Source organism: Xenopus tropicalis, chromosome 5, assembly GCF_000004195.4.
Source record: "Xenopus tropicalis strain Nigerian chromosome 5, UCB_Xtro_10.0, whole genome shotgun sequence".
In the NCBI taxonomy this organism is placed as follows: domain Eukaryota; kingdom Metazoa; phylum Chordata; class Amphibia; order Anura; family Pipidae; genus Xenopus; species Xenopus tropicalis.
The window spans coordinates 155803687-155829884 of NC_030681.2; the positions used below are offsets into that span (position 1 = coordinate 155803687).

The 26198-nt window shown below is 43.3% G+C and overlaps 1 protein-coding gene across 1 annotated transcript in view; it reads right to left on the minus strand.

Moving 5' to 3' along the window:
• The window catches only part of LOC116411009 (vomeronasal type-2 receptor 26-like), a 56691-nt gene extending 30937 nt beyond the window's left edge, over window positions 1-25754 (minus strand). Inside the window, exons 1-2 of the mRNA XM_031902772.1 lie at window positions 25470-25754; window positions 16438-16662 (exon numbers count right to left, since the gene is read on the minus strand). Of these exons, the coding sequence (XP_031758632.1) occupies window positions 16438-16662; window positions 25470-25754 (510 nt within the window). The remainder of the gene's footprint in view (window positions 1-16437; window positions 16663-25469) is intronic.
• Between the last annotated feature and the right edge of the window lie 444 nt (window positions 25755-26198).

Below are 26198 nucleotides of genomic sequence, written 5' to 3' on the forward strand. Positions count from 1 at the left end.
TTTGAAGGCACAGAGATTTGAAAAAAAGTTGATGGAACATGGAAGAGGGTTTCTTGAGCAGTTGGGCAGCTCTACTGTGGTCTTGAATGTGTCCCTGTGAACACATACTTATAAAGCTCCAACTGAAGGAATGTCAGGATAGATGATATGTGTTTAAAGAAATAGTTTGAAGGCACAGAGATTGGAAAAAAAAGTTGATGGAACATGGAAGAATGTTCTTGAGCAGTTGGGCAGCTCTACTGGGGTCTTGAATGTGTCCCTGTGAACACATACTAATAAAGCTCCAACTGAAGGAATGCCAGGCTAGATTATATGTCTTTTGAGAAATTGTTTGAAGGCACAGAGATTGGAAAAAAAGTTGATGGAACATGGAAGAGCATTCTCGAGCAGTTGGGCAGCTCTACTGGGGTCTTGAATGTGTCCCTGTGAACACATACTTATAAAGCTCCAACTGAAGGAATGTCAGGATAGATTATATGTGTTTAAAGAAATAGTTTGAAGGCACAGAGATTGGAAAAAAAGTTGATGGAACATGGAAGAATGTTCTTGAGCAGTTGGGCAGCTCTACTGGGGTCTTGAATGTGTCCCTGTGAAGAGATAATGAGTGAGGGGTTGAGGGGTTGACTAAGAGCATTACAAGTGGGTTGTTGAGTGCTTGGAGAGTTAAGAGATTATGGTTGTCACAGAGTTGTGTCCTGCTTTGAATGTCGGGGCAATGGTTTAAATTTCAACCTAAAATATATCGGAAACAAGTGGGGATGGTCAATGAGATGGCAGAGAAAAAGGTGTGCGAGGCCCTGGCACTTGCATTTCTTCATATTCTTATGAAGTAGTCAATACCTGATATGATGAGAGAGTGATCTGGGATTTTGATAGCATCTTGTGTGATAAACAGAAATATTCCATTGGTGAAAGTTATATGATTTTGTTATTGATTAGATATGAGGAGTGTAGGAGAGGGCAGAATCAAAGACAACTGCAAGACCCAGAGAGGATGATAGTAGAACCATTAATGGTAATAGACATTTCTGGTATATTATGGGTGTTAGATAGATGCATTAAATATTAATTTTTTTGCAAAAAGTGCAAAGTAAGTAAAGTCTTGAACTTACACTGAACATAAAACTTTATCTGAATGGGATCTATAATTAAGTCCAGCAGAAATGAAGATGTCATTCAACTGTAGGAAAGCGGCAATAATCAAGTCCCCTTGTTTAACGTTGGTTGTGTATCTCTCAGTCTTTAGAGCACATCCAGCGCTCGGGGAGAGATGAGAGTCCATTGCCACTGAATACACACACAGAAATACAGTCAGGATAAACATGTTTCCTTTAGTGGAATGCAGCTCAGCAGAGATCGGGCATCTGGCAGAATGTTCTCCAATATAGTTCCCCATCACAGAGCGGCTTCTATTTATCCTTCCTGAAGAAATGATTTTGTCCAAACCTGTAATTTGTATTTCTATTCTTAAAATAAAATAATAATGAGAATTTTTGTTTTCCCATGCTAAATTATGAAGGCCTGAAGGAAGTGACTGACGATGTTGTTTTGTTAATACAACGGGGGCAGTTATGGTAGGTACTCTATTTAGTCATCCTTATTCGAGTCTCATTTTGTACACTTTTTAATTGCTCTTTTCATTCTAGTGATGGCTAAGCAAGTACAGATGAACTGAATCCATTCCTCAGCTCTTGCTAAAACCAGAAATATAACATACAGGTAAAGGATCCTTTATCCGGAACCACATTATCCAGCAAGCTCCAAATTATGAGAAGGCCATTTCCCATAGACTCTATTTTAATCAAATAATTACATATTTTTTTTCTTGATCCCAACTAAGATATAATGAATCTTTATTAGAGACAAAACAATCATGTTGAGTTTATATAATGTTTAAATGAGTCTTTAGTAGACTTAAGGTATTATCATCCAAGTTAGACAAAGATCCCTTATTTGGAAAACCCCAGGTCATGAGTATTCTGGATAACAGAAACACACACTCATGTCTGGCAATTTAGTATTCATGACCCGTTGAGTACTCACCAAGGTGAAAAGGATAATCCAGGTGCTCCAGCCCAAACCCTCAGCTCAAAGGAGCAGACTGGACATTAACACAAAAAGAAAAAAAAGGGGGAGCACTCTGAAAATCCAAAAGGCTATTTAAAAAGTTAAAAAGAAAAAATCTTTATTATACACTTATATCATAAAGCCTGACGCGTTTTGTGTTTATCTAACACTTAATCATAGGTTTCCCCCCAAAACAATGTAGGTCTCTATAAAAATATATTGCATAAACAGCTCACATGTAAAACCCTGCTTCATCTAAATAAACCATTTTTACAATAATATATATTAGTCTCCATGGTACAATTAGACGGGTATCCTTATACAGCACTGTTTCCTGCCCTTTTTCTCATAGTCCCAGCAAATTCATCAGTTGACCATTTCTTTCTCAGTGCTTTCATGCCCTTCTATTGTACCACACCTGTGGGTATTTGACCTAGTCATGAAACCTATAATCCAGATTAGGGAATCGGTGTCAGGAGCACTCTGGTTAGAAACACATTGGTCTGTGCTAAAAACCTATTTATAAATTAATCTCATTTAAAATTGATAGTATAGCAGTTTTAATTTCATTTACTTCATATAGAAACACATTTAGTGATTCTGATTTACTGCTACTCTTGTGTTCAGTTCAGGCCTTAGAAATATGATATAGCACTTGGGAATGAATATACAGCCCAATAACCCAGCACTGGAGAATAAGATGGCAAATATCTCAACTGCCACCATTCTACTGCCCTTACTGCTCAGGTATGCAGGGACAAATGCCCCCCACACGCTACAGAACCCCAACATACTGAAAGTGATGTTTTTAGCCTCATTAAATCGGTCAGGGAAATCCTTGGCTAGAAATGCAGCAATGAAACTTAGTAGGGCCAACGTTCCTATATATCCAATTATACAGAAGAAGAAAGTTACAGATCCTTCATTGCACTGTAAAATAATAGTGTCCCTCTCAGACAATATATCAACTTCCAGAAATGGGGGATGAAACATCATCCAGATTAAACAGATTCCAATTTTGCCCAAAGAGCATATAGTCACAAATACAATAGGCACTTGAGAGCCGATGCACTTCTTCAGCTTGCTCCCAGGCTTTGTGGCATTGAAGGCAATAATAACTGTGAGAGTTTTAGCCAACACAGAAGAAACAGAAATAGTAAATACAATCCCAAATGTTACTTGTCGGAGGAGACAACATATCTGAGTTGGGCGCCCAATGAATAATAAAGTGCAGAGGAAACACAACATGAGAGAGATGAGGAGGAGACAGCTGAGATTTTGGTTATTGGCTCTCACTATAGGAGTCTCCCAATATTTCACAAAGATTCCCAAAACTGCAGAAGTTGTGAGGAAGAGCACCAAGGCAATGGAAGCCAAACTGGCCCCCAGAGTCTCCTCATAGGAAAGGTAGTTTATCATTTTGGGAACACAAGCAGTTCTCTGTTTATTGGACATTTCATACCCAGGGCATTTCAAACAAGTTGAAGAATCTGAAAATAACATACATAAGGTTAGACATATATTTTATATTTAAATACAAATCTCAAAACTTTAAATAACATTTACCAAGAAAAAAATGATTCTTTCTTTCAATTTTCTTTTCACATTTGCTTTCGGAGTTAGAGTAATGTTCTTGTAAGCAGCCAAAGGCTGGGCAAAGCCAGATATAAATATAAATCTACGAAAAGCAAGACAAGACTTGCAACCAGGTTACACTGATTTATTATTTTATTCTAGTTGTTGTTTTTATATATGCTTGAGCCACAATGCCACCATATTATGCTGAATGTTTTCCCTTTGCTTTAATTATGTCATTATGTGACCAATTCTCTATGGCTTTGGGGCTCACTCCAAAGTACCTTAATTTACTCACAGCAGGGTCTTCCACAGGACTTTTTAAGATTCCCCAAAACATATTCAAACAGCAACAAAAAAACAGTAATGTAATAAAACAGTACCTTGTAACTGATCCCAACTAAGATATAATTACCCCTTATTGGGGGCAGAACAGCCCTATTGGGTTTATTTCATGGTTAAATGATTCCCTTTTCTCTGTAATAATAAAACAGTACCTGTACTTGATCCCAACTAAGATATAATTACCCCTTATTGGGGGCAGAACAGCCCTATTGGGTTTATTTCATGGTTAAATGATTCCCTTTTCTCTGTAATAATAAAACAGTACCTGTACTTGATCCCAACTAAGATATAATTACCCCTTATTGGGGGCAGAACAGCCCTATTGGGTTTATTTAATGGTTAAATGATTCCCTTTTCTCTGTAATAATAAAACAGTACCTGTACTTGATCCCAACTAAGATATAATTACCCCTTATTGGGGCAGAACAGCCCTATTGGGTTTATTTAATGGTTAAATGATTCCCTTTTCTCTGTAATAATAAAACAGTATCTTGTAATTGATCCCAACTAAGATATAAATAATCCTTAATGGAGCAGAACAGCCCTATTGGGTTTAATTAATGTTTTATTGATTTTTTAGTAGACTTAAGGTATGGAGATCCAAATTACGGAAAGACCCCTTATCCAGAATACCTGTATTTGCCATTTCCTTCAGCATCAAGATTTGTCTCTTACCTGATGTGTTGGACATTTCCCCATCTACACAAGGGACACAGTCATAACAACAAGATGGCGCCCCTTCTCTTTTAGACTTTCTGTGTCCTGGGGAACAAGGTGCATTGCAGAGAAGCTCAGGGGTCTGTATTGTAATATACAAAGACATAGTATAACAGATCAGAACATATTCACAATGCTGAGTATACAAATAGTTCTTAAGGAAATTAAAGCTGTTTTATATTTGTCACTTCCATATCATTAAAGGGGATGTGATCCACATGGGAAAATTCATAAAATATGAATGTAAACATGATAATTATCTTTTTTAACCCTTTCACTGCCAGCCGATTTGTCCCAAAAGTGAACATCTACTGCCAAGCCGTTTTTAGACATTTTGCACTCATTACATTTGCTTCGGTTTCTTGACAAGAAAACCTACATGAAATAAAGCATGTTATATATCGTTTTTTCTGGAACAAATTGGGCTTGAACATTGTAATAACATTTTGTACTTTTTCTGGAGATTTAACACATTTTTCGAGTGAAATATGTTAAAAAAAAAGTGAAATAAAGAAAAAGGTATTTTTATTTTGTGTTTTTTTTCCAAGAACGATTACATTAACTTACACAAATTTTACTGTTTGTAAAAGCCCCGATTCTGCTGAATCCAACAATACCAAATATGTATTGGTAACCCACTTTTCTTGTCCAGAAGACACCACAATAATAAAACAGCATTTTGTGCAATTTTACATTGAAAAAAAAGTGAAAAGGCCATCTCTATTTTAACATGGCATATCTTATGACAGAAATGGAATACCCCCATAAGTCACATATTTTTAGAAAACTGCAAACCTCTTTATTTTTAATTGTGGTGTAGTTTTTGCTCTAAATGTAGCTCCTGTCATACAGATAGCGTAAAAACATATGCCATATTTAAAAAAAAAAAAAAATTCTGAAACACTATCACAGTCACAAAGTCCAAAGTAAATTTGAGAATAAAAAACCAATGAAAATTTTCAAATGAAGGCAGGTTATAAAAGAACAAGTTATCCCGAGTAAAATGATACCCCACATGCATGGGTGCACCTAAAGACACAGCCTCCAAACAGCCCAAAACAGGGGCAATACAAATGAGCAATTTCAGCTGGAAAATTTGGAGCTGCGCTCTAAGTGCACACCTTGCAGTTTTTCAGTCTAAACACCCCCTTACTTGTTAAATACCCCCACAAACTATATGTTTTCTGAAAGTGCACATCTGTAGCTAATCAGCAGCGCCATTCTTGCTTTCCTGCATGCAGAATTGTGGACGCAGTTCTCCGTAGAAGTTTGCAGTTTGGCCTGAAATAAAGAAAAAAAAAGATCAAAAGTTAGATTTCTCCTCGAAATTGCCATAACAACAAAAAAAACCACTAAAATATCAATCTGCAACTTGTCCTGAACAAAACGATACCCCACATGCATGGGTGCACCTAAAGACACGGCCTCCAAACAGCCCAAAACAGGGGCAATACATAAGAGCAATTTCATCCCGAAAGTTTGAAGCTGCGCTCTAAGTGCACACCACGCAGTTTTACCATCTAAACACCCCTTTATCTGTGAAATACCCCCACAAACTATATGTTTCCTGAAAGTGCACACCTGTAGCTATTCAGCAGCGCCATTCTTGCTTTCCTGCATGCAGAATTGTGGACGCAGTTCTCCATAGAAGTTTGCAGTTTGGCCTGAAATAAAGAAAAAAAATGATCCAAAGTTAGATTTCTCCCCGAAATTGCCATAACAATGAAATAAAACCACTAAAATATCAATCTGCAACTTGTCCTGAACAAAACGATACCCCACATGCATGGGTGCACCTAAAGACACGGCCTCCAAACAGCCCAAAACAGGGGCAATACATAAGAGCAATTTCAGCTCGAAAGTTTGGAGCTGCGCTCTAAGTGCACACCATGCAGCTTTTCAGTCTAAACACCCCCTTACCTGTGAAATACCCCCACAAACTATATGTTTTCTGAAAGTGCACACCTGTAGCTATTCAGCAGCGCCATTCTTGCTTTTCTGCATGCAGAATTGTGGATGCAGTTCTACATAGAAGTTTGCAGTTTGGCCTGAAATAAAGAAAAAAAATTATCCAAAGTTAGATTTCTCCCCGAAATTGCAATAACAACTAAAAAAACTGCCCAATTTAGCCTCAAAATATATTCTATTTACCTTTATCTGTTTAGTTGAACATCTTTTGACTGTATAGCTTCATCTGTATTCCTGCAAATCTTCGGGTGATGCGGGGAGGTGGTGAAAGGGAGTCATTGCCCCCACCGAGTAATGACAACCGGCGGGGGCAAGAGAAGGGAGCGCAGGCTAGGGTTAGGCAGGAGAGGCTGCTGCCTGGCACCCCCCCAATTGTTGCACCCTAGGCAGGTGCCTCTTCTGCCTACCCCTAGTTTTGGCCCTGGCATTAGCTAAAGCATACCTCTCAACATTTCAAAAATGAAAAGAGGGACAAGAAGATTTGGTGCGCAGCGCAGCAATTTTTTGTGCGTGCCCACTTTTGTGGCCCCAATTTCCACACCCCATTTAAAAAAAAAAAAAAAATACTCCTTATATATAGTTGAAATGGCGGGATCAGATGCAAATGTGCTATACCCTCATACTGTACTATCTAATAAAAATAAGATAAGGCAGTCAGTTATAAGTGAGTTATAACTATGTATCAGTTTTGCCCCCCCCATACACAATGCACCCTTAGAAAGGGCACCCATAGACAGTACCCCCCCATACACATTGTCCCCATAGTCAATACCCCCATACACAGTGCCCCCAAAGACAGTACCCCCCATACACAGTGCCCCCAATTGCCCCCATACACAGTACCCCCATACACAGTTCCCCCAATTTCCCCCATACACAGTACCCCCAATTTCCCCCATACACAGTACCCCCCATACACAGTGCCCCCAATTGCCCCCATACACAGTACCCCCCATACACAGTGCCCCCAATTGCCCCATACACAGTGCCCCCAATTGCCCCCATACACAGTGCCCCCCATACACAGTGCCGTAATCTATTATGGAAATGCGGGACATTCATTGAACAGCGGGATGCGCTATAAAAAGCGGGACAGTTGGGGGGTATGGCTAAAGAGGTGACGTGAAATAATGAATTATTGCATAAGTTGCATAGCACCACAGTTCTGAAAAAAGCTGAATGCCTGCACCAAGAACAAAATATATATTGCCCAAAATAAAGGCCTCAATATCTGCATTGAAAGCTGAGCTAATGAGCTGTGAATTCGCCAGTTTCTCTCCAACCAAAAGAGCTATGCCATCAGAACAATACTATTACTCATAATAGGGAGAAAGACTACAATTAGCATAAGTATTGAAATGTTAACTCCCACTAACAGGCTGGTGGCTGGTTGAATCAACTTGTTTTCATTTCAACTAAAAAGGGATAAGTATTCTTTACTAACTTTATCAAAACCATTGTGTTTTTTTAACTGTTGGGTTTTATTTTTTTTTTTTCATAAGTAATTGTTGTTTTTGGAGCTAATTTACAAAGTTTGTGGGATCCATAGGCTTACAGCAGGTTACATTCCCTTGTAATTACCCTCAGTTTGAGGGGGTGGGGTTTGATTAGTTCACCTTTACAGACTGCATAAATAGAACCACAGGCAGTCCAGTGGAGCTTGCTCTGGTGGTAGGTGCTCTGTAAGTGATTGCTCTTGAAGTGGGGCTCTGTAAGTGGAGTTATAAACTCAGGGAGTTAAACACTAAGGGAGTTAAAAACAAGGTAAAACAAGGTATTTACTACAAGTCCTTACACCTATTTTTGTTTAACTGTTCTTGTAACTGGGAGAATGAGTGGTAGCAACATTGAAGGTCTGACACAGTGCACAGCCTGCCACATGTATGCAGTTGTGGAACAACAGTTCCCAGGTACTTACCTCTGTTGTGGATGTGAGCGAATTGCCACTTTAGAGGCTCGCGTTAGAGTCCTAGAGGAACACGTCGCAACACTGCGTTCAATCAACAATCTTGAGAGGGGTCTCTTGTTAACTGAACAAGAACTAGTGGGGTCAGATAGTATGGGGGGAGGGGAGCAAGGAAAGGATGATAGGGCAGTAAGCTGGGTGACAGTTAGAAAATCTAGTGTGGGGAAAAGGAAAAGGGAGGCTGCTCCAGGGTTTGCGCATCCCAACAGATTTGCCAGATTGTGTGAAGAAGATGGGAGTGTGAACTCTGGACTGGCGGTTCTAGATGAGGCTGATCTCTCTAACAGCCGGGAGACCAGTTTCACTAGTAGTGGTGGGGAGGAGAGCAGAGCTAGGCCTAAACAGATGGTGGTTATAGGGGATTCGATCATTAGGAAAGTGGACAGGGTAATCTGTCGAGCGGATCGCTTCAACCGGACAGTTTGCTGTCTTCCTGGTGCCAGGGTTCGGCATGTGGTTGATCGGGTTGACACATTATTGGGAGGGGCTGGGCATGAGCTGGCTGTCTTGGTACATATCGGTACTAACGACAAAATGAATGGTAGGTGGGGGACCTTAAAGAGTGAGTTCAGGGATCTAGGCTCTAAGATTAGGCAAAGGTCCTCCAATGTCATTTTTTCGGAAATTTTGCCGGTGCCACATGCAAGTTTAGGGAGACAGCGGGAGCTTAGGGAGCTAAATGCGTGGCTAAAGTCTTGGTGTAGGAAGGAAGGGTTTGGGTTCCTAGAGCACTGGGCTGACTTTTCCTTGGGGTACAATCTATACAGCCCTGACGGATTGCACCTCAATGGAAGGGGGTCTGCTGTGCTAGGGGAGAGAATGGTTAAGAGGTTGGAGGAGTGTTTAAACTAGACAAGGGGGGGGTGGGTGAGCTAGAATTCTATGGGAAAATTAGTGTAGACGGGGTAGGGGGACTAGCAAAGGGTTGTGGGGGAGGAGTGAGGGGGGCATATAGTTTATCAGATAAGGAGCTTCCGTTACAAGGAAAGCAGTCTCATAATTCTAATTCTCCCTTAGCTAATGTAAACATCAGAGGGAGAAGTAATAATCTCCGCTGCATGCTGGGTAATGCGCGTAGCTTGTCGGGTAAATTAGGGGAGCTGCAGGCTATTGCATGTATTGAAAATTATGATTTAATAGGTATCACTGAGACCTGGTGGGATGATAAATGCGACTGGGCAGTGAATTTAAATGGTTATACACTTTTTAGGAGGGACAGAGAGATTAAAAAGGGTGGAGGGGTTTGTCTTTACGTAAAGTCAGATTTAAAGCCATGTAATAAAGACATTACCAATGAAAACGTCGAATCTCTTTGGGTAGAAATTTCAGTAGGGCTGAAGGTCACAAAGAAAATGATCATTGGTGTATGCTATAAACCACCCCGTATAGATGAGGGGGATGAGGCCCAGCTATTGTTGCAAATGGAGGAGGCTTCAAAACTGGGTCAAGTTGTTGTTATGGGGGACTTTAATTATCCGGCATTGACTGGAGTAATGGGGGGGCTAAGACAGAAAAAGCTAGTAGGTTTGTAACTATGCTAAATGACAACTTTTTATTTCAGGCAGTTCAAGAACCCACTAGGAATGACGCTATTTTGGACCTGGTAATATCTAATAATAATGAACTTATCTCTAACATTTGTGTGGGTGAGCATTTGGGGAACAGTGATCACAACATGGTCTCCTTTGAGATAATGCTACAGAGACAGCGCTATAAGGGAGTAACTAAAACACTCAATTTTAGACGTGCAGACTTTGCCAGTATAAGGGCATCTCTGCAATGTGTCAACTGGGAAAGGCTTTTCATGGGGTTAAACACAGAAGGAAAATGGAACATCTTTAAAACATTGCTTTGCAAGTATACACAACAGTATATCCCCCTTGTAAGCAAGGAGAGGCATCGCAAAGCAAAACCTTTATGGCTGAATAAAAGTGTTATTGTCGAGGTTGGTAAGAAAAAACGTGCTTTTAGGGCATTCAAGTTAGCTGGGACAGCGGGGGCTTTCATCAGGTACAAGGGGGCAAATAAAGCAGCAAAAAAGCTATCAGGCAGCTAAAATAGAGATGGAAAGGGATATTGCAGCTAGAAGTAAAAAGAATCCAAAATTATTTTTTAATTATGTGAATAGTAAAAAAATGAAGCAAGAAGGGGTGGGAACTTTATTATCACGGGGGGGTAAGTTGGTTGATGAGAACGGGGAAAAAGCAGAAATTTTGAACTCTTATTTTTCATCTGTCTATACATCTGAGGAGCCAGATAATGAAGGCTTCCCTTGTAATATACCCAGTTCTAGTAATTTAGCTACTGACGCGTGGGTCACTCGGGAGGAAATTCAAAAGAGACTTGAACATGTAAAGGTAAACAAAGGTCCAGGGCCGGATGGGATTCATCCCAGGGTATTAAATGAGCTGAGCGCTGTGATTGCCAAAACCTCTTCACTTAATTTTTCAGGATTCATTGAGGTCTGGCATGGTGCCGAGAGACTGGCGGATTGCTAATGTGGTGCCGTTATTTAAAAAGGGATCCCGTTCTCAGCCTGAAAACTATAGGCCTGTTAGTCTGACATCAGTAGTAGGAAAACTTTTGGAAGGGGTAATAAGGGATAGGGTACTTGAATACATTGCAGTTCACAATACTATTAGTTTGTGCCACATGGTTTTATGCGTAACAGATCTTGCCAGACTAATTTAGTTGCCTTTTATGAGGAGGTGAGCAGGAACCTTGATGCTGGAATGGCAGTTGATGTCATCTACTTGGACTTTGCTAAAGCGTTTGATACAGTACCTCACAGAAGGTTAATGATCAAATTAAGGAATATTGGCCTAGAACATAATATTTGTAATTGGATAGAGAACTGGCTGAAGGATAGAGTACAAAGAGTGGTTGTAAATGGAACATTTTCTAATTGGGCCAGTGTGGTTAGTGGAGTACCGCAGGGGTCAGTCCTTGGTCCTTTGCTTTTTAACTTGTTTATTAATGACCTGGAGGTGGGCATAGACAGTACTGTTTCTATTTTTGCTGAGGACACTAAATTGTGCAAAACTATAAGTTCCATGCAGGATGTGCCGCTTTGCAGAGCGATTTGACAAAATTGGAAAACTGGGCAGCAAACTGGGAAATGAGGTTCAATGTTGATAAGTGCAAAGTTATGCACTTTGGTAGAAATAATATAAACGCAAACTATCTACTGAATGGTAGTGTGTTGGGGGGATCCTTAATGGAGAAGGATCTAGGGGTTTTTGTTGATAACAAGTTGTCTAATTCCAGGCAGTGTCATTCTGTGGCTACTACAGCAAATAAAGTGCTATCTTGTATAAAAAGGGCATTGACTCAAGGGATGAAACATAATTTTGCCCCTTTATAGGTCCCTGGTAAGGCCTCACCTTGAGTATGCAGTGCAGTTTTGGGCTCCAGTCCTTAAGAAGGATATTAATGAGCTGGAGAGAGTGCAGAGACTGCAACTAAACTGGTAAAGGGGATGGAAGATTTAAACTATGAGGTGAGACTGTCGAGGTTGGGGTTGTTTTCTCTGGAAAAGAGGCGCTTGCGAGGGGACATGATTACTCTGTACAAGTACATTAGAGGGGATTATAGGCAGTTGGGGGATGTTCTTTTTTCCCATAAAAACAATCAACGCACCAGAGGTCCCCCCTTTAGATTAGAGGAAAGGAGCTTCCATTTGAAGCAGCGTAGGTGGTTTTTCACGGTGAGGGCAGTGAGGTTATGGAATGCCCTTCCTAGTGATGGGGTAATGGCAGATTCTGTTAATGCCTATAAGAGGCGCCTGGATGAGTTCTTGATCAATCAGAATATCCAAGGCTATTGTGATACTAATATCTACAGTTAGTACTAGTGGTTGTATTTATAGTTTATGTATGTGAGTGTATAGATTGGTAGGTGTGGGTTAGGTGTGCTGGGTTTACTTGGATGGGTTGAACTTGATGGACACTGGTCTTTTTTCAACCCCATGTAACTATGTAACTATGTAACTATCTACCAACAAACTATAACTTTCTTTTCCCAACTGCAAACAAAGACCCTACTGTGAAATACATATAGCCATAGCAACTGCCCTGAAAGGGTCGCTTATGAGGTGTCAGTAAAAAAAAAACCTTGTGGCATCAGCAGGGGAGATGAAACATCATGATCATCACGCACCACAAATTTTTAGGGGCCCAGTCCGTCACGCAACACCTCAGTTGGATATACATAACTTAACATAACATTTTAGGTAAGGAAACACCCAAACTAACCACAACATAAAATTCTGACCTGAATACATAAACCATAAGGCTATTATATAAATTTTGCACAAAGCGGGATGCCAATAATTATTATAAATTCCATCAGTGCACAACAATTTATTACCCTTTCAATAGTGCAGCCGAGTATGGTATATCTCAAAACATGGTTTGAAACATAACCCGGGGTTGCGAGGGCACTTAGGGCATTAGTACCGTGTATCTCGTCTTATACCCCTTTTGCGGCACACTCTGCAAGCTTTCTGGGCAAACACTTTTCCAGGTGTGGGTGGAAGCGTATCAATAAAGTGCTTCCCAATCAATCGGGCCACATTGTCACTAGGGGGCATCTCAGGCACTTTCTCCTCTACGTCACCAAACAACAGGGCAGGGAGTATCTGCAGCTGGTATTTATAATAGGATAATTTGGGGCCTGGTACTGCTGCCTTATATACAACATATGAATTTTGAAGGGCCATTTGAATTAAGTATATACCAACTTTTTTGTACCAGGCCTTAGTTTTTTGGGTGGCGTTGTAGTAATGTTGGAGTTGATCAGTTTTGTCAACACCACCCATGTACCTGATGTATTCCCTGCTACAGAGAGGTTTTGTTTTAGGGGACCTACCAACTCTCCGTACCACAGTTACTGACTCATCGTGGATTGTTGTCAGCATGAATACATTTTTTGTGTCATAATAATTTATGGCAAGGAGCCATTTCGTAGGGCATAAACTTCTCCACGATTAAGTTTTTTGCAGACCAGATCCCTGGGCAATCCCTTTCGGGTACGATTTAATGTGCCACAGGCTGGGGTATCTAAGCAAAATAGGGCAGTGAACAAGGGGATACTAGTGTAAAAGTTATCCACATATAAGTGGTAACCTTGGCCCAAAAGTGGAGAGATGAGCTCCCATACAATTTTGCCACTGACAGTCAAATCAACGGGACAACCAGGGGGGTCTAATTGGGAGTCCTTGCCTTCATAAATCATGAAATAGCTGGTGTACCCCGAGCTGCTTTCGCACAGTTTGTAAAATTTGATCCCATAGCGGGCACGCTTGAAGTGAAGTGACCCATCTATACAAATGTTTTGGGAAGGGGTATACACTTCTCCACACCGCTCAGACAGGCTATCTATAAGGGGCCTCAATTTATGCAGCCTGTCATGGCCAGGTACATCCGTTGCATTGTTATTGAAATGCAGAAACCGGAGCAGTAGCTGATACCGGTTTCTCGGCATGGTGGCAGAAAAAACAGGGATAGACAACACAGTAGTGGTATGAGACCCATAGCTAAAGTGAGTCCCAAGAACTTTTTCATTTCGGCAATGTCAGTGGGATGCCATGCCTGCGCTCGAGCATACCTAGGTAGGGGATTATGAACAAGGTATTGCTCGGCGTATAAATTTGTATAGAGGACCATATCCTGTAGGATGGTGATATACAATTGAAAAAAATCAATAGGCTCAAAATTCCTGGTGTCCACCTTAACACCAGCGACTGCAGTAAAAAGGGGGATCTCAGGGGGAAAATTACAAGGAGGCCTCCACGCAGGCTCTCCTCCAGCTGCAGCATCAGCCCTATCACCCTCTCCCTCATTTTGCACACTCTCCTCTACCTCCATGGGCTCCTCAAGAGCACTAACCGTGCTACTACTTCACCATGACTCCTCAGTAGAGGAGTCACTCTCTGAACCAGGGGGCACATACTCGGAATCAGAGTCACTGAACTCCTCCGAGCTAGAGGCCATGCACAGTGCAGCAGCCTCTTCAACTGAGAACAACTTTCTGGCCATGTTGCCAACAAAATATTTTCACTAATACACCCTAGTGCAAAATGCCCCCAATCAGTCACACAAAAAATCAAGTAAATCAGAATATGATCAGAAGCCAGAAAAATGTAACAGCTACGCAAAGATAAACTACTGCAACACAGGCAAGGCAGACACTAGAAAAAAAAACAGGTAAGATCTGGCTAAGAAAAAAAGCAGCTTTGGTTTCAGACCCCCCCCCCCCTCTAAACTCCCCTGAACTTCTGAACTCCCTAAAAAAAATACAACCAAGAACAATCAGGAACAATCCAGAACAAGCAAAAAAAAAGCAAAAGCCAGTAGATGCAACACACAAATAAAAAAAGCAACACACAAATAAAGATGCAATAAAATCACTGAATATACAAAAAAGTGATTATGACCTAATTACTATTGAAATAAAACACGAGCAAAGTTCTGTAAATACAACCAAGATCAATAAGCAAGAACAGTAAATGAACAGCAACACAAATCGAAAATGCAATGAAACCACTGAAAAATGCAAACACAAGCAATATAACTAATCAAAGTACAACGCAGAACTGAAAACTCACAAAATCACTGAACAATGCAAGAAAAATGTGATTATGCTGTGTGACTTGTGTTCACGCAACCTGATCACTTGTCACACAGCAAAATCAAGGTAACACAAGCAATATAACTAATCAAAGTATAACACAAAATTGAAAACTCACAAAACCACTGAAAAACACAAGAAAAATGTGATTATGCCGTGTGACTTGCGTTCAGGCTACCTGATCACTTGTCACACTGCAAAATCAAGGTAACAGTAACAACAGTATATATATATATATAATATAACAGAAATAAAAGTATAACACAGAACTTAGAAATCAGAGTAATAGAGAAAAACAAGTAATAAAACAGAAATAAAGCACAATGCAGAACTGAAAAAGCAATGAAACAAGTAAAATCAATAATAGAAAATAAAACTGATGAAACAGTGTGTAAAGGCTAAAAATGGAAAATAAAATAAAGGCAAAGTAAAAAATATGTATGTGTGTACACTTGCAAAAGGAGTGTGTGTATGTGTGTGAGTGTGTGTATAGGGGTGTATATGTGTGTGTAAGTGTATGCCTGTGCAAAAAATAGTAAAAAAAAAAAAAAAGTGGAAACTGCAAAAAAAATAAAATCAGCAAAAAAAAATTACAATTAGTGTGATGTGTAAATGGTGCAAAATTGGTACCTGGGGCAGGCAAGGCAGATCTCAAAGGCAGGCAGGCAGATCACTGGTGCTGGAAGACCGCAGGGGGATGCAGGCAGGCTCCAAGAGGCTCCACGATGCTGCACGAGTGAAGGGGGTGGCACCAGGGGCAGGATTAAATACCCCAAGCAGCAGGCACGTCCTGATGACGTCGCTGCGACTTGGGGTCACACAGAGGCGATCGGAGGGGGCCCAGGAGGGAGCAGCGCCAGTAAGCTCGTTGCCTAGGGGGTTTTGGGCCTGGCAGCGCGTCTCTGCACTCGGATCGATCGCGAGTGCAGAGAACGCGCTGTCTTTTTGGGAAACGTAGCTTCTACGTGCTTGGCATACAACGCCTTTTTATGCCAGCACGTAGAAGCTACGTGCTTGGCAGGGAAAGGGTTAAAACAGAAAATTCAGTAATCCAAAGGACATGGGTGTGGGTTTTTATAGACAACAGTTAAAAGATGGCTAAATAAGTTGATGGCAAAAACACTGCACTGACATGTTTTGATAATTGTGAATACAGCTTTTACCCTTACCATGTTGAAGTGTGGGCCCCACAAGTCAGCGCTGTTATTGATATAAAATTGTGTGCCGTGGTCTGATACATTGAAGTTTCCAACTTTTGTTATAACAGAACGATCCCCCGGTAAGAAAAGCAACTTTATAATGTCAAACCGTGCCGGCGGGTCCCCGTATTTGTCGAAGGAGTGGGTGTCATTGGAAAAAGTGGTAAAGGTCACATTGCGCACAAACTGGTTTATCTGGGAAAGAAAGAAGTTTTGCTTTGTGAATGAACAAGCACATTAGTAATGGGGAGAGCCCCGCCAGTGACTAAAGCTCCACCTCACTTGCATGCAAAGCAGTAGGAATTCTGGGATTTTAATTTGTACTCAATTTTTCTGATATTGGTTCTGGAAAAATTCCAGTTTTTCAGAAATTTTCCCCAAAAAATGTTTTTCAAAAATAACTTCCGTATTTCGAAATTTATTAATGTTTAGTTAACTTTTTTTTGTCTAGTACTTTTTCTGTCGAGTACCATTGATTCCTATGGAGGCTTAGAATAGTAGAAGAATAGAATAGTCAGTGACAGCCTGTCCTTCACATATTTTCAAGGAGAAGTTAATCCCCTCATTGTTTTCTGTTTCAGCCAGTTTCAAGGATAAATTAATCCCCTCACTGTTTTCTATTTCACACATTTTCAAGGGGGAGTTGATCCCACCACTGTTTTCTATTTTACCCAGTTTCAAGAATGAGCGCCAATTCTCCTAAAATGGCTGCTGGAGCAATTCCTCTTTGGGAAAAATAAAGAGGATTCATGGAAACGAGCACCTGTTTAAATTTGAATTTTTCGAGTTTTAACAGTACTTTCAGCTCAAAAAATTCAAGATTTTCAAAATTTTGTACAAACGATTCAAGCATTATCATGACATTTTATAAATACAACAATTCGAATCCATACCATGTCGAGTTTGTCCGACTTTCAAGGTCAAAGAAAAAACAAGTTTTAGTAAATGTGCCACCTACATTTACAGGTGCACCTACCTGCCAGGGTTTGATGTTTCTTTTCAGGCTTTCTAACTTGCCCCAGTGATTGGCCGGTGGCTGAGCAGAGTAGAGATTGTGCAGGGCGCGCGCCAGTGCATAGACTGCAGTGTAAACTCTATAAGTCACTCTGTAATTGTGATTCCCATACACTGATACATCTGCCTGACTCAGAGTCTCGTTCCCTGTGCAGGGTTTAACTATTTCACCCGGTATTTCCGTTACCGAGCTGGAAATGTCTATGGAAGCACATAAAAATAAAGATTGCCATGTAGATGCAATTAGTGCATTGTTGGGGTAGTTATTGGGAGAAAATCTATAGAAGAACTGCTCAAAGCCGGGGATCTCTCCTTCCTGGATCATTAGGGACAAAGAGCCATTTAATGTGGTTTCTATCTTCTGGACATTAAGCTTTAAAACATTGTATATAAAGGAAGAAGTGATCCATAACTTTGGGGGGAGGTCATAAAGAGGAAATAAGTGTGCGAGGCTGGTTTCTGGGCTAATAAACAGGACAATCACATTAGCAGTGGTCTTCTCAATCTCCTCAAGAAAGTTAATTACAGCAGAGAAGGCCAAACAGCCCCCCCTACTGGCCAGTTCTGTACTTATCCTTTCCCAGGCTCTATATCCAGTATCATCATCTGATATAATGAGTCCGACCCATTTCCAGCCAAAGTGCTTCAGTATCTGCACAATCCCATCAAGTTCTGCCTCCTTATTGGGGATAGTTCTGTAGAATGATGGGAACTGGGTTCTGTCATTAAAAATTGGATCCATGGAGCCGTAACTGATCTTGGTGTAAACAAATAAAGACAGGAGAAAGGTAATTCTCTAAAAGTACAGGACACACACCAACTAGCACTGTGGGAAACGTTTCCTGCACTCTACACTGTTTCAGTCACTCTACAGAGTGGCCTCGTGTGTGTTGTAATATTAATAAATGTATTATAATATAAACAAGGCTCTGGCTCTCTGACGCTAATAGAAACATTAGAGGTAGAAGACGTAGGTGCAAGGGCTTAATTAAGATGTTTCCAATTGTACTCAACTGTATGGCTTGTAAATGAGGCCCCCAGTCACTTCAACTTTTTAGTACTCTGGATGTACTCACAGGGCCGGATTTGTTTTCTGGGCGCCCCTAGGCCACCCCGTTGAACGGCCCGGCCCGCCCCTCAATGGACATGTGTGAACGAGCGAACAACCGCTCGTCCCCCCTACCCCGCCCCCTGCGCGCATGCGCATACATTTAAAGCCCCATACGGAGCAGTGGGGAGAAGTTCCCACTGTTCCGTATTGAAAAAAACTTTAAAAATTCTGTTGCGGTGGGGCGGCATGCCACCCCTACATTTCTGCCGCCCTTGGCCCGAGCCTTTGTGGCCTCTCCACAAATCCGGGCCTGTGTACCCGAAGTTATATTACTTTTATACACAATGTAGAAAATACTTCACACTCATTGCAGTGTTGGGTACAGGCTGAAATCCCACTGCCAGGGAAGCCATTCTGGGAAAGCCTCCTTGAGGCCTGATAAAGGGCTGGTGGTAAGGCTGAAACGTTGCCTGTTCCTGGCACAATAAAAAAACTGCTTTTCACTACTTTGGTGTGTTGCGGGTTGGATTTGCTACACCAATGTCGTAATTACACATTTCAATTTTCTATGGATTACTGCAGTCTGCACAAGATTATTTATATACAGGTGATATTTGTGACTTTAGCTCCCATTGATCCTTTGGCTTCATTAGACTCTCAGACCATTTTGAAGATCTCTCATTGGCAATAGCACATCCCTCTTTCCTTCCTTTATTGTAATATATGGGCTTTAGGCATGTTGTTTTAGCCCCAATCTTGTGATTTTATCCACACTCATTTCCTACCCCCAAAATGTAAAGAGTAGAATAGTTAATTTTATGGAAATATTGTTATTTTTAGTTTAGGGACCAGGTGAGTAGGTAAAGTCCCTCAGAGAAGCTATATAATGGGGAGAATAGGTTACTACTTCCTTTTTGACTGATAGAAGAACAAGTCATTGACACCAGTGAGCCCGAGGCTTGCCAATTCAAAGAGGTACCAATGAGAGTAGTTAATTAAATTAGATAGTTATAGGTTAGAGGCTACAACAATGAGTGAGGAATGGCCAGTGTTCTGGCGCAGATAGGAACCCGGTGGAAGAGGCACTGGGTTGAGTGGGGCCGAAAGGAATGCAAAGCTGAACTCTGTGCTGAAAGTCTGGGAAAGTACAGTGTCCCTGATGGGAAGGAAGAAGTAGAGAAGGTGGGCAGCAGGCAGGGCCCAGTGGCCTGGGATACGTAGCAATGGTTATAGTATTATCTGAGGAATTTTTGTGGCAGTTACCATTGTAGAAGCGGTACTGGCGATGGTTAATAAAGGATTTCATCTGCAAAGTCACATGAACCTTCAGTTTTATTACTTCTAAATTGTTTAGGGCAAGTTACCTTTGTTGTGGTTATCCCTCCATGTTAACTGTGGCAAGCATTGGGAGCTCCCATTCCTTATTAGAGTACTGTAACCCTTTCTTGGCACACTCACTTATTTTGGCCTGTATTACTGGCTTAGGCAGGAGATTTTATTATTATTATTATTATTATTAACATTTATTTATAAAGGGCCAACATATCCCGCAGCGCTGTACAATAAGTGGGTTTCATACATTGGGCATACAGAGTAACATATAAAGCAATCAGTAACCGATACAAGAGGGGAAGAGGGTCCTGCCCAAAAGAGCTTACACTCTACAAGGAGTGACATATAAAGCAATCAGTAACCGATACAAGAGGGGAAGAGAGCCCTGCCCAAAAGAGCTTACACTCTACAAGGAGTAACATATAAAGCAATCAATAACCGATACAGGAGGGGAAGAGAGCCCTGCCCAAAAGAGCTTACACTCTACAAGGAGTAACATATAAAGCAATCAGTAACTGATACAAGAGGGGAAGAGAGCCCTGCCCAAAAGAGCTTACACTCTACAAGGAGTAACATATAAAGCAATCAGTAACCGATACAAGAGGGGAAGAGGGTCCTGCCCAAAAGAGCTTACACTCTACAAGGAGTAACATATAAAGCAACCAATAACCGATACAGGAGGGGAAGGGAACCCTGCCCAAAAGAGCTTACACTCTACAAGGAGTAACATATAAAGCAATCAATAACCGATACAAGAGGGGAAGGGAGCCCTGCCCAAAAGAGCTTACACTCTACAAGGAGTAACATATAAAGCAATCAATAACCGATACAGGAGGGGAAGGGAGCCCTGCCCAAAAGAGCTTACACTCTACAAGGAGTAACATATAAAGCAATCAATAACCGATACAAGAGGGGAAGGGAGCCCTGCCCAAAAGAGCTTACACTCTACAAGGAGTAACATATAAAGCAATCAATAACCGATACAGGAGGGGAAGAGAGCCCTGCCCAAAAGAGCTTACACTCTACAAGGAGTAACATATACAGCAATCAGTAACCGATACAGGAGGGGAAGAGAGCCCTGCCCAAAAGAGCTTACACTCTACAAGGAGTAACATATAAAGCAATCAGTAACCGATACAAGAGGGGAAGGGAGCCCTGCCCAAAAGAGCTTACACTCTACAAGGAGTAACATATAAAGCAGTCAATAACCGATACAAGAGGGGAAGAGAGCCCTGCCCAAAAGAGCTTACACTCTACAAGGAGAAAGGGTTGAGACACAAGGTGTGGGAATGGGCATGACAGAGTTGTGAGAGGGGGGGCACAGGGTATTGCTAAGCTAGATTAGGGTAAGCTTCTCTAAATAAATGTGTTTTTAGAGATCTCTTGAAGGCAGAGAGATTGGGAGAAAGTCTGACAGTTTGTGGGAGCGAATTCCAGAGAAGGGGGGCAGCCCTTGCACAGTCTTGAATATGAGCGTGTGAGGGGGGAATGAGAGAGGAGTTGGGGGGCAGGTCAGTAGGTGGGTAACAAGCGGGTTGGATGGTACCTAGAGATGAGTTCAGAGATGTAGGGTGGGGCAGAGTTATGAACTGCTTATAATGTGAGAGTCATTAGTTTGAATTTTATCCTGGATGGTAGGGGTTCCCTTTGCAGATGAAATGTACTGGGACTGGCATTTTACCGCAGTGCCTCCCCTAGTGGACACTGAGGAGCACACCTCAAGGGGATTTCCACTAGGACAGTGCTGTCCAACTTCTGTGGTACCGAGGGCCGGAATTTTTCCGACCTACGTGGTGGAGGGCCAATAATGGAAGCCAGTTTTGACCACTCCCCTTTTTTAAACTGCACCCACTTGAAACCACACCCGTGTTATCACATGACCATACCCATATTAATGGTTGTAGTACAGCAAAAACCTGCCATACTCTGCCTTCCCTACCCTGCCTGTGTGTGCCATACTCTGCCTTCCCTACCCTGCCTGCATGTTCCATACTTTGACTGTGTGTGTCATACTCTGCTTGGCCTACCCTGCCTGTGTGTGCCATACTCTGCTTGCCCTACCATGCCTGTGTGTGCCATACTCTGCTTGCCCTACCCTGCCTGTGTGTGCCAAAATCTGCTTGCCCTACCCTGCCTGTGTGTGCCATACTCTGCCTGCCCTACCCTGCCTGTGTGTGCCATACTCTGCCTTCCCTACCCTGCCTGTGTGTGCCATACTTTGACTGTGCATGCCATTCTTGGCTGGTTTGTGCCATACTTGGCCTGTGTGTGCAATACTCTGCTTGCCCTACCCTGCCTGTGTGTGCCATACTCTGCTTGCCCAACCCTGCCTGTGTGTGCTATACTCTGCTTGCCCTACCCTGCCTGTGCGTGCCATACTCTGCCTGCCCTATCCTGCCTGTGTGTGCCATACTCTGCCTGCCCTACCCTGCCTGTGTGTACCATACTCTGACTGCCCTACCCTGCCTGTGTGTGCCATACTCTGCCTTCCCTAACCTCCCTGTGTGTGCCATACTCTGCCTTCCCTACCCTGCCTGTGTGTGCCATACTCTGCCTTCCCTACCCTGCCTGTGTGTGCCATACTCTGCCTTCCCTACCCTGCCTGTGTGTGCCATTCTTGGCTGGTTTGCGCCATACTTGGCCTGTGTGTGCCATACTCTGCTTGGCCTACCCTGCCTGTGTGTGCCATACCCTGCTTTCCCTACCCTGTCTGTGTGTGCCATACTCTGCCTGCCCTACCCTGCCTGTGTGTACCATACTCTGCCTGCCTTACCCTGCCTGTGTGTGCCATACTCTGCCTGCCCTACCCTGCCTGTGTGTGCCATACTCTGCCTTCCCTACCCTGCCTGTGTGTGCCATACTCTGCCTGCCCTATCCTGCCTGTGTGTGCCATACTCTGCCTGCCTTACCCTGCCTGTGTGTGCCATACTCTGCCTGCCCTACCCTGCCTGTGTGTGCCATACTCTGCCTTCCCTACCCTGCCTGTGTGTGCCATACTCTGCCTGCCCTATCCTGCCTGTGTGTGCCATACTCTACCTTCCCTACCCTGCCTGTGTGTGTCATACTCTGCCTGCCCTATCCTGCCTGTGTGTACCATACTCTGCCTGCCTTACCCTGCCTGTGTGTGCCATACTCTGCCTGCCCTACCCTGCCTGTGTTTGCCATACTCTGCCTTCCCTACCCTGCCTGTGTGTGCCATACTCTGCCTGCCCTATCCTGCCTGTGTGTGCCATACTCTGCCTGCCTTACCCTGCCTGTGTGTGCCATACTCTGCCTGCCCTACCCTGCCTGTGTGTGCCATACTCTGCCTGCCCTACCCTGCCTGTGTGTGCCATACTCTGCCTGCCCTATCCTGCCTGTGTGTGCCATACTCTACCTTCCCTACCCTGCCTGTGTGTGTCATACTCTGCCTGCCCTATCCTGCCTGTGTGTACCATACTCTGCCTGCCTTACCCTGCCTGTGTGTGCCATACTCTGCCTGCCCTACCCTGCCTGTGTGTGCCATACTCTACCTTCCCTACCCTGCCTGTGTGTGCCATACTCTGCCTGCCCTATCCTGCCTGTGTGTACCATACTCTGCCTGCCTTACCCTGCCTGTGTGTGCCATACTCTGCCTGCCCTACCCTGCCTGTGTGTGCCATACTCTGCCTGCCCTATCCTGCCTGTGTGTGCCATACTCTGCCTGCCCTACCCTGCCTGTGTGTGCCATACTCTACCTTCCCTACCCTGCCTGTGTGTGCCATACTCTGCCTGCCCTACCCTGCCTGTGTGTGCCATACTCTGCCTGCCCTATCCTGCCTGTGTGTGCCATACTCTGCCTGCCCTACCCTGCCTGTGTGTACCATACTCTGACTGCCCTACCCTGCCTGTGTGTGCCATACTCTGCCTTCCCTACCCTGCCTGTGTGTGCCATACTCTGCCTTCCCTACCCTGCCTGTGTGTGCCATTCTTGGCTGGTTTGCGCCATACTTGGCCTGTGTGTGCCATACTCTGCTTGGCCTACCCTGCCTGTGTGTGCCATACCCTGCTTGCCCTACCCTGTCTGTGTGTACCATACTCTGCCTGCCCTACCCTGCCTGTGTGTACCATACTCTGCCTGCCTTACCCTGCCTGTGTGTGCAATACTCTGCCTGCCCTACCCTGCCTGTGTGTGCCATACTCTGCTTTCCCTACCCTGCCTGTGTGTGCCATACTCTGCCTGCCCTATCCTGCCTGTGTGTGCCATACTCTGCCTGCCTTACCCTGCCTGTGTGTGCCATACTCTGCCTGCCCTACCCTGCCTGTGTGTGCCATACTCTGCCTTCCCTACCCTGCCTGTGTGTGCCATACTCTGCCTGCCCTATCCTGCCTGTGTGTGCCATACTCTGCCTGCCCTACCCTGCCTGTTTGTGCCATACTCTACCTTCCCTACCCTGCCTGTGTGTGCCATACTCTGCCTGCCCTATCCTGCCTGTGTGTACCATACTCTGCCTGCCTTACCCTGCCTGTGTGTGCCATACTCTGCCTGCCCTACCCTGCCTGTGTGTGCCATACTCTGCCTGCCCTACCCTGCCTGTGTGTGCCATACTGCTTGCCCTATGCTGTATGGCACACACAGGCAGCATACAGTGACACAATGCTGGCACTGCTCCTACAGTCTGCACAATAACTATATATTAAAAAACTTTTTAATTGCAGTACCACCTCAGTATATGTTCTTTTTTGTTGTGTGCAGGGATTATTTGTGGGTTTCTACTGCTCCTGAGGTGTGAACAGGGGAACAATATGGGTGATTACAGCCTGAGCCTGAGGTGTGAACACTGCAGGGGGTGAAAACATGCACGCTATTTATCGCATGCGCTAATTTGTCGCGACATTACGCACGAGACAATCGGCAGCATAAAACTGGCAACATTTTGCCCTGGGAGAGCACAGAGTGCTAGAGAGGTGCTGTATAAATGTTTATTTGCCCAAAAACAATAAAAATCTAAGTAAGAAAAAAAAAGAAGTGCTAAAGATAATAAAATGGTGGGGGGGGGCATTTAAGAATATTTAGCCAAATACTTAGGGGTCCGTTTGCTAAAGTGGCTTAAATTAAGTGGGAGATTTTAGACACAGAATAAATGGCAAATATGTTATGGGCACTTTATTAAACGGGGACAAATATAATATTGCAATTATTCTGGCAACAAAACATTGGATTGGCAGTTATCCCACTCGCCAGAAAATACGCTACGTACTAATTAGCGCAAGTCTTACTATTCAGCAAAATGGGCTAAAGGCAAAATTGTTGGCAGAATATTTGCAAACATTTAACCCAAATAGCATATTGATGTGTTACTGATAAATGTAAGGGTGTAGGGGAAACTACATGAAAGTATAGAATACCATATCAAGGAAGGCAAAATAATTAGACATTACTCAGTTCAAAAGTACAAAACTAAAAACTTTATTTTTATAATAAAATCTTTAGAAAAAAGTAAATGTAAAAAACTTAGGGCTTGCTGCCCTTCATTTCTGTGATGTCCCCCCGGAGCTGGGCCAACTGGGCCATGATGTTGTTCAGGTCCTCCTGCACTGACTGAAGTGTGGGGTCAGTCCACCCAGGTGGTGTTTGGGTCCCCACATCTTCGATCCTTGTTGAGGGTCCCTCGTCTGCAGGAGGACCTGGTGCCCAGCGTTTGGCCTGGGGGGAGAACGCCAGGGCCTGGGGAGGGTTTTCTCCATTGGAGAACTCCAGGGGGGTAGTGTCTAGGGCCTGGGGAATCTCTGGGGCCTCTGGGGCCTCTTCAGGCTCGGGGGGCTCTGGTGCTGCCGCTGGGGCCTCGGGGGCCTCGGGTGCTGCTGCGGGGGCCTCGGGAGCCTGGGGGGGCCTGGGGTTGGGCCTCTGGAGGGAGAAGAGGCGCCACATCTATCTGGAGTTCTGTGAGATAGTATTGCAAGATGTTATTTCAATCTATTATACATATATATATATATATATACATTCATACACAGAGGGCCACCATCATAAATAACGGGGCCCCTCACAACAAAATTTTTTGGGCCCTCCTCCTCCCACGCCCCCACTGGCCCCTCCCCCTGTGAACCCTCACATCAATACAAAGGACACACAGACATTGTTAGCCAGGGCCCCCTAAAGCATTCGTGGCCCTTCCCCCAAATGGGCCGCTCCCTGCTGCTTCCCCCCCTGCTTTAAACTCATTTATGCATATGTATTTGAAAATGTGTGTGTGTGTGTGTATATATATGTGTGTATATGTATTATTTTTTCAAAATGCCACAACATATTTAAAATTCCCTCTTCATTGTGAACTTTATTGTGTGTTTTTGAAAAAACATGCATATATACATA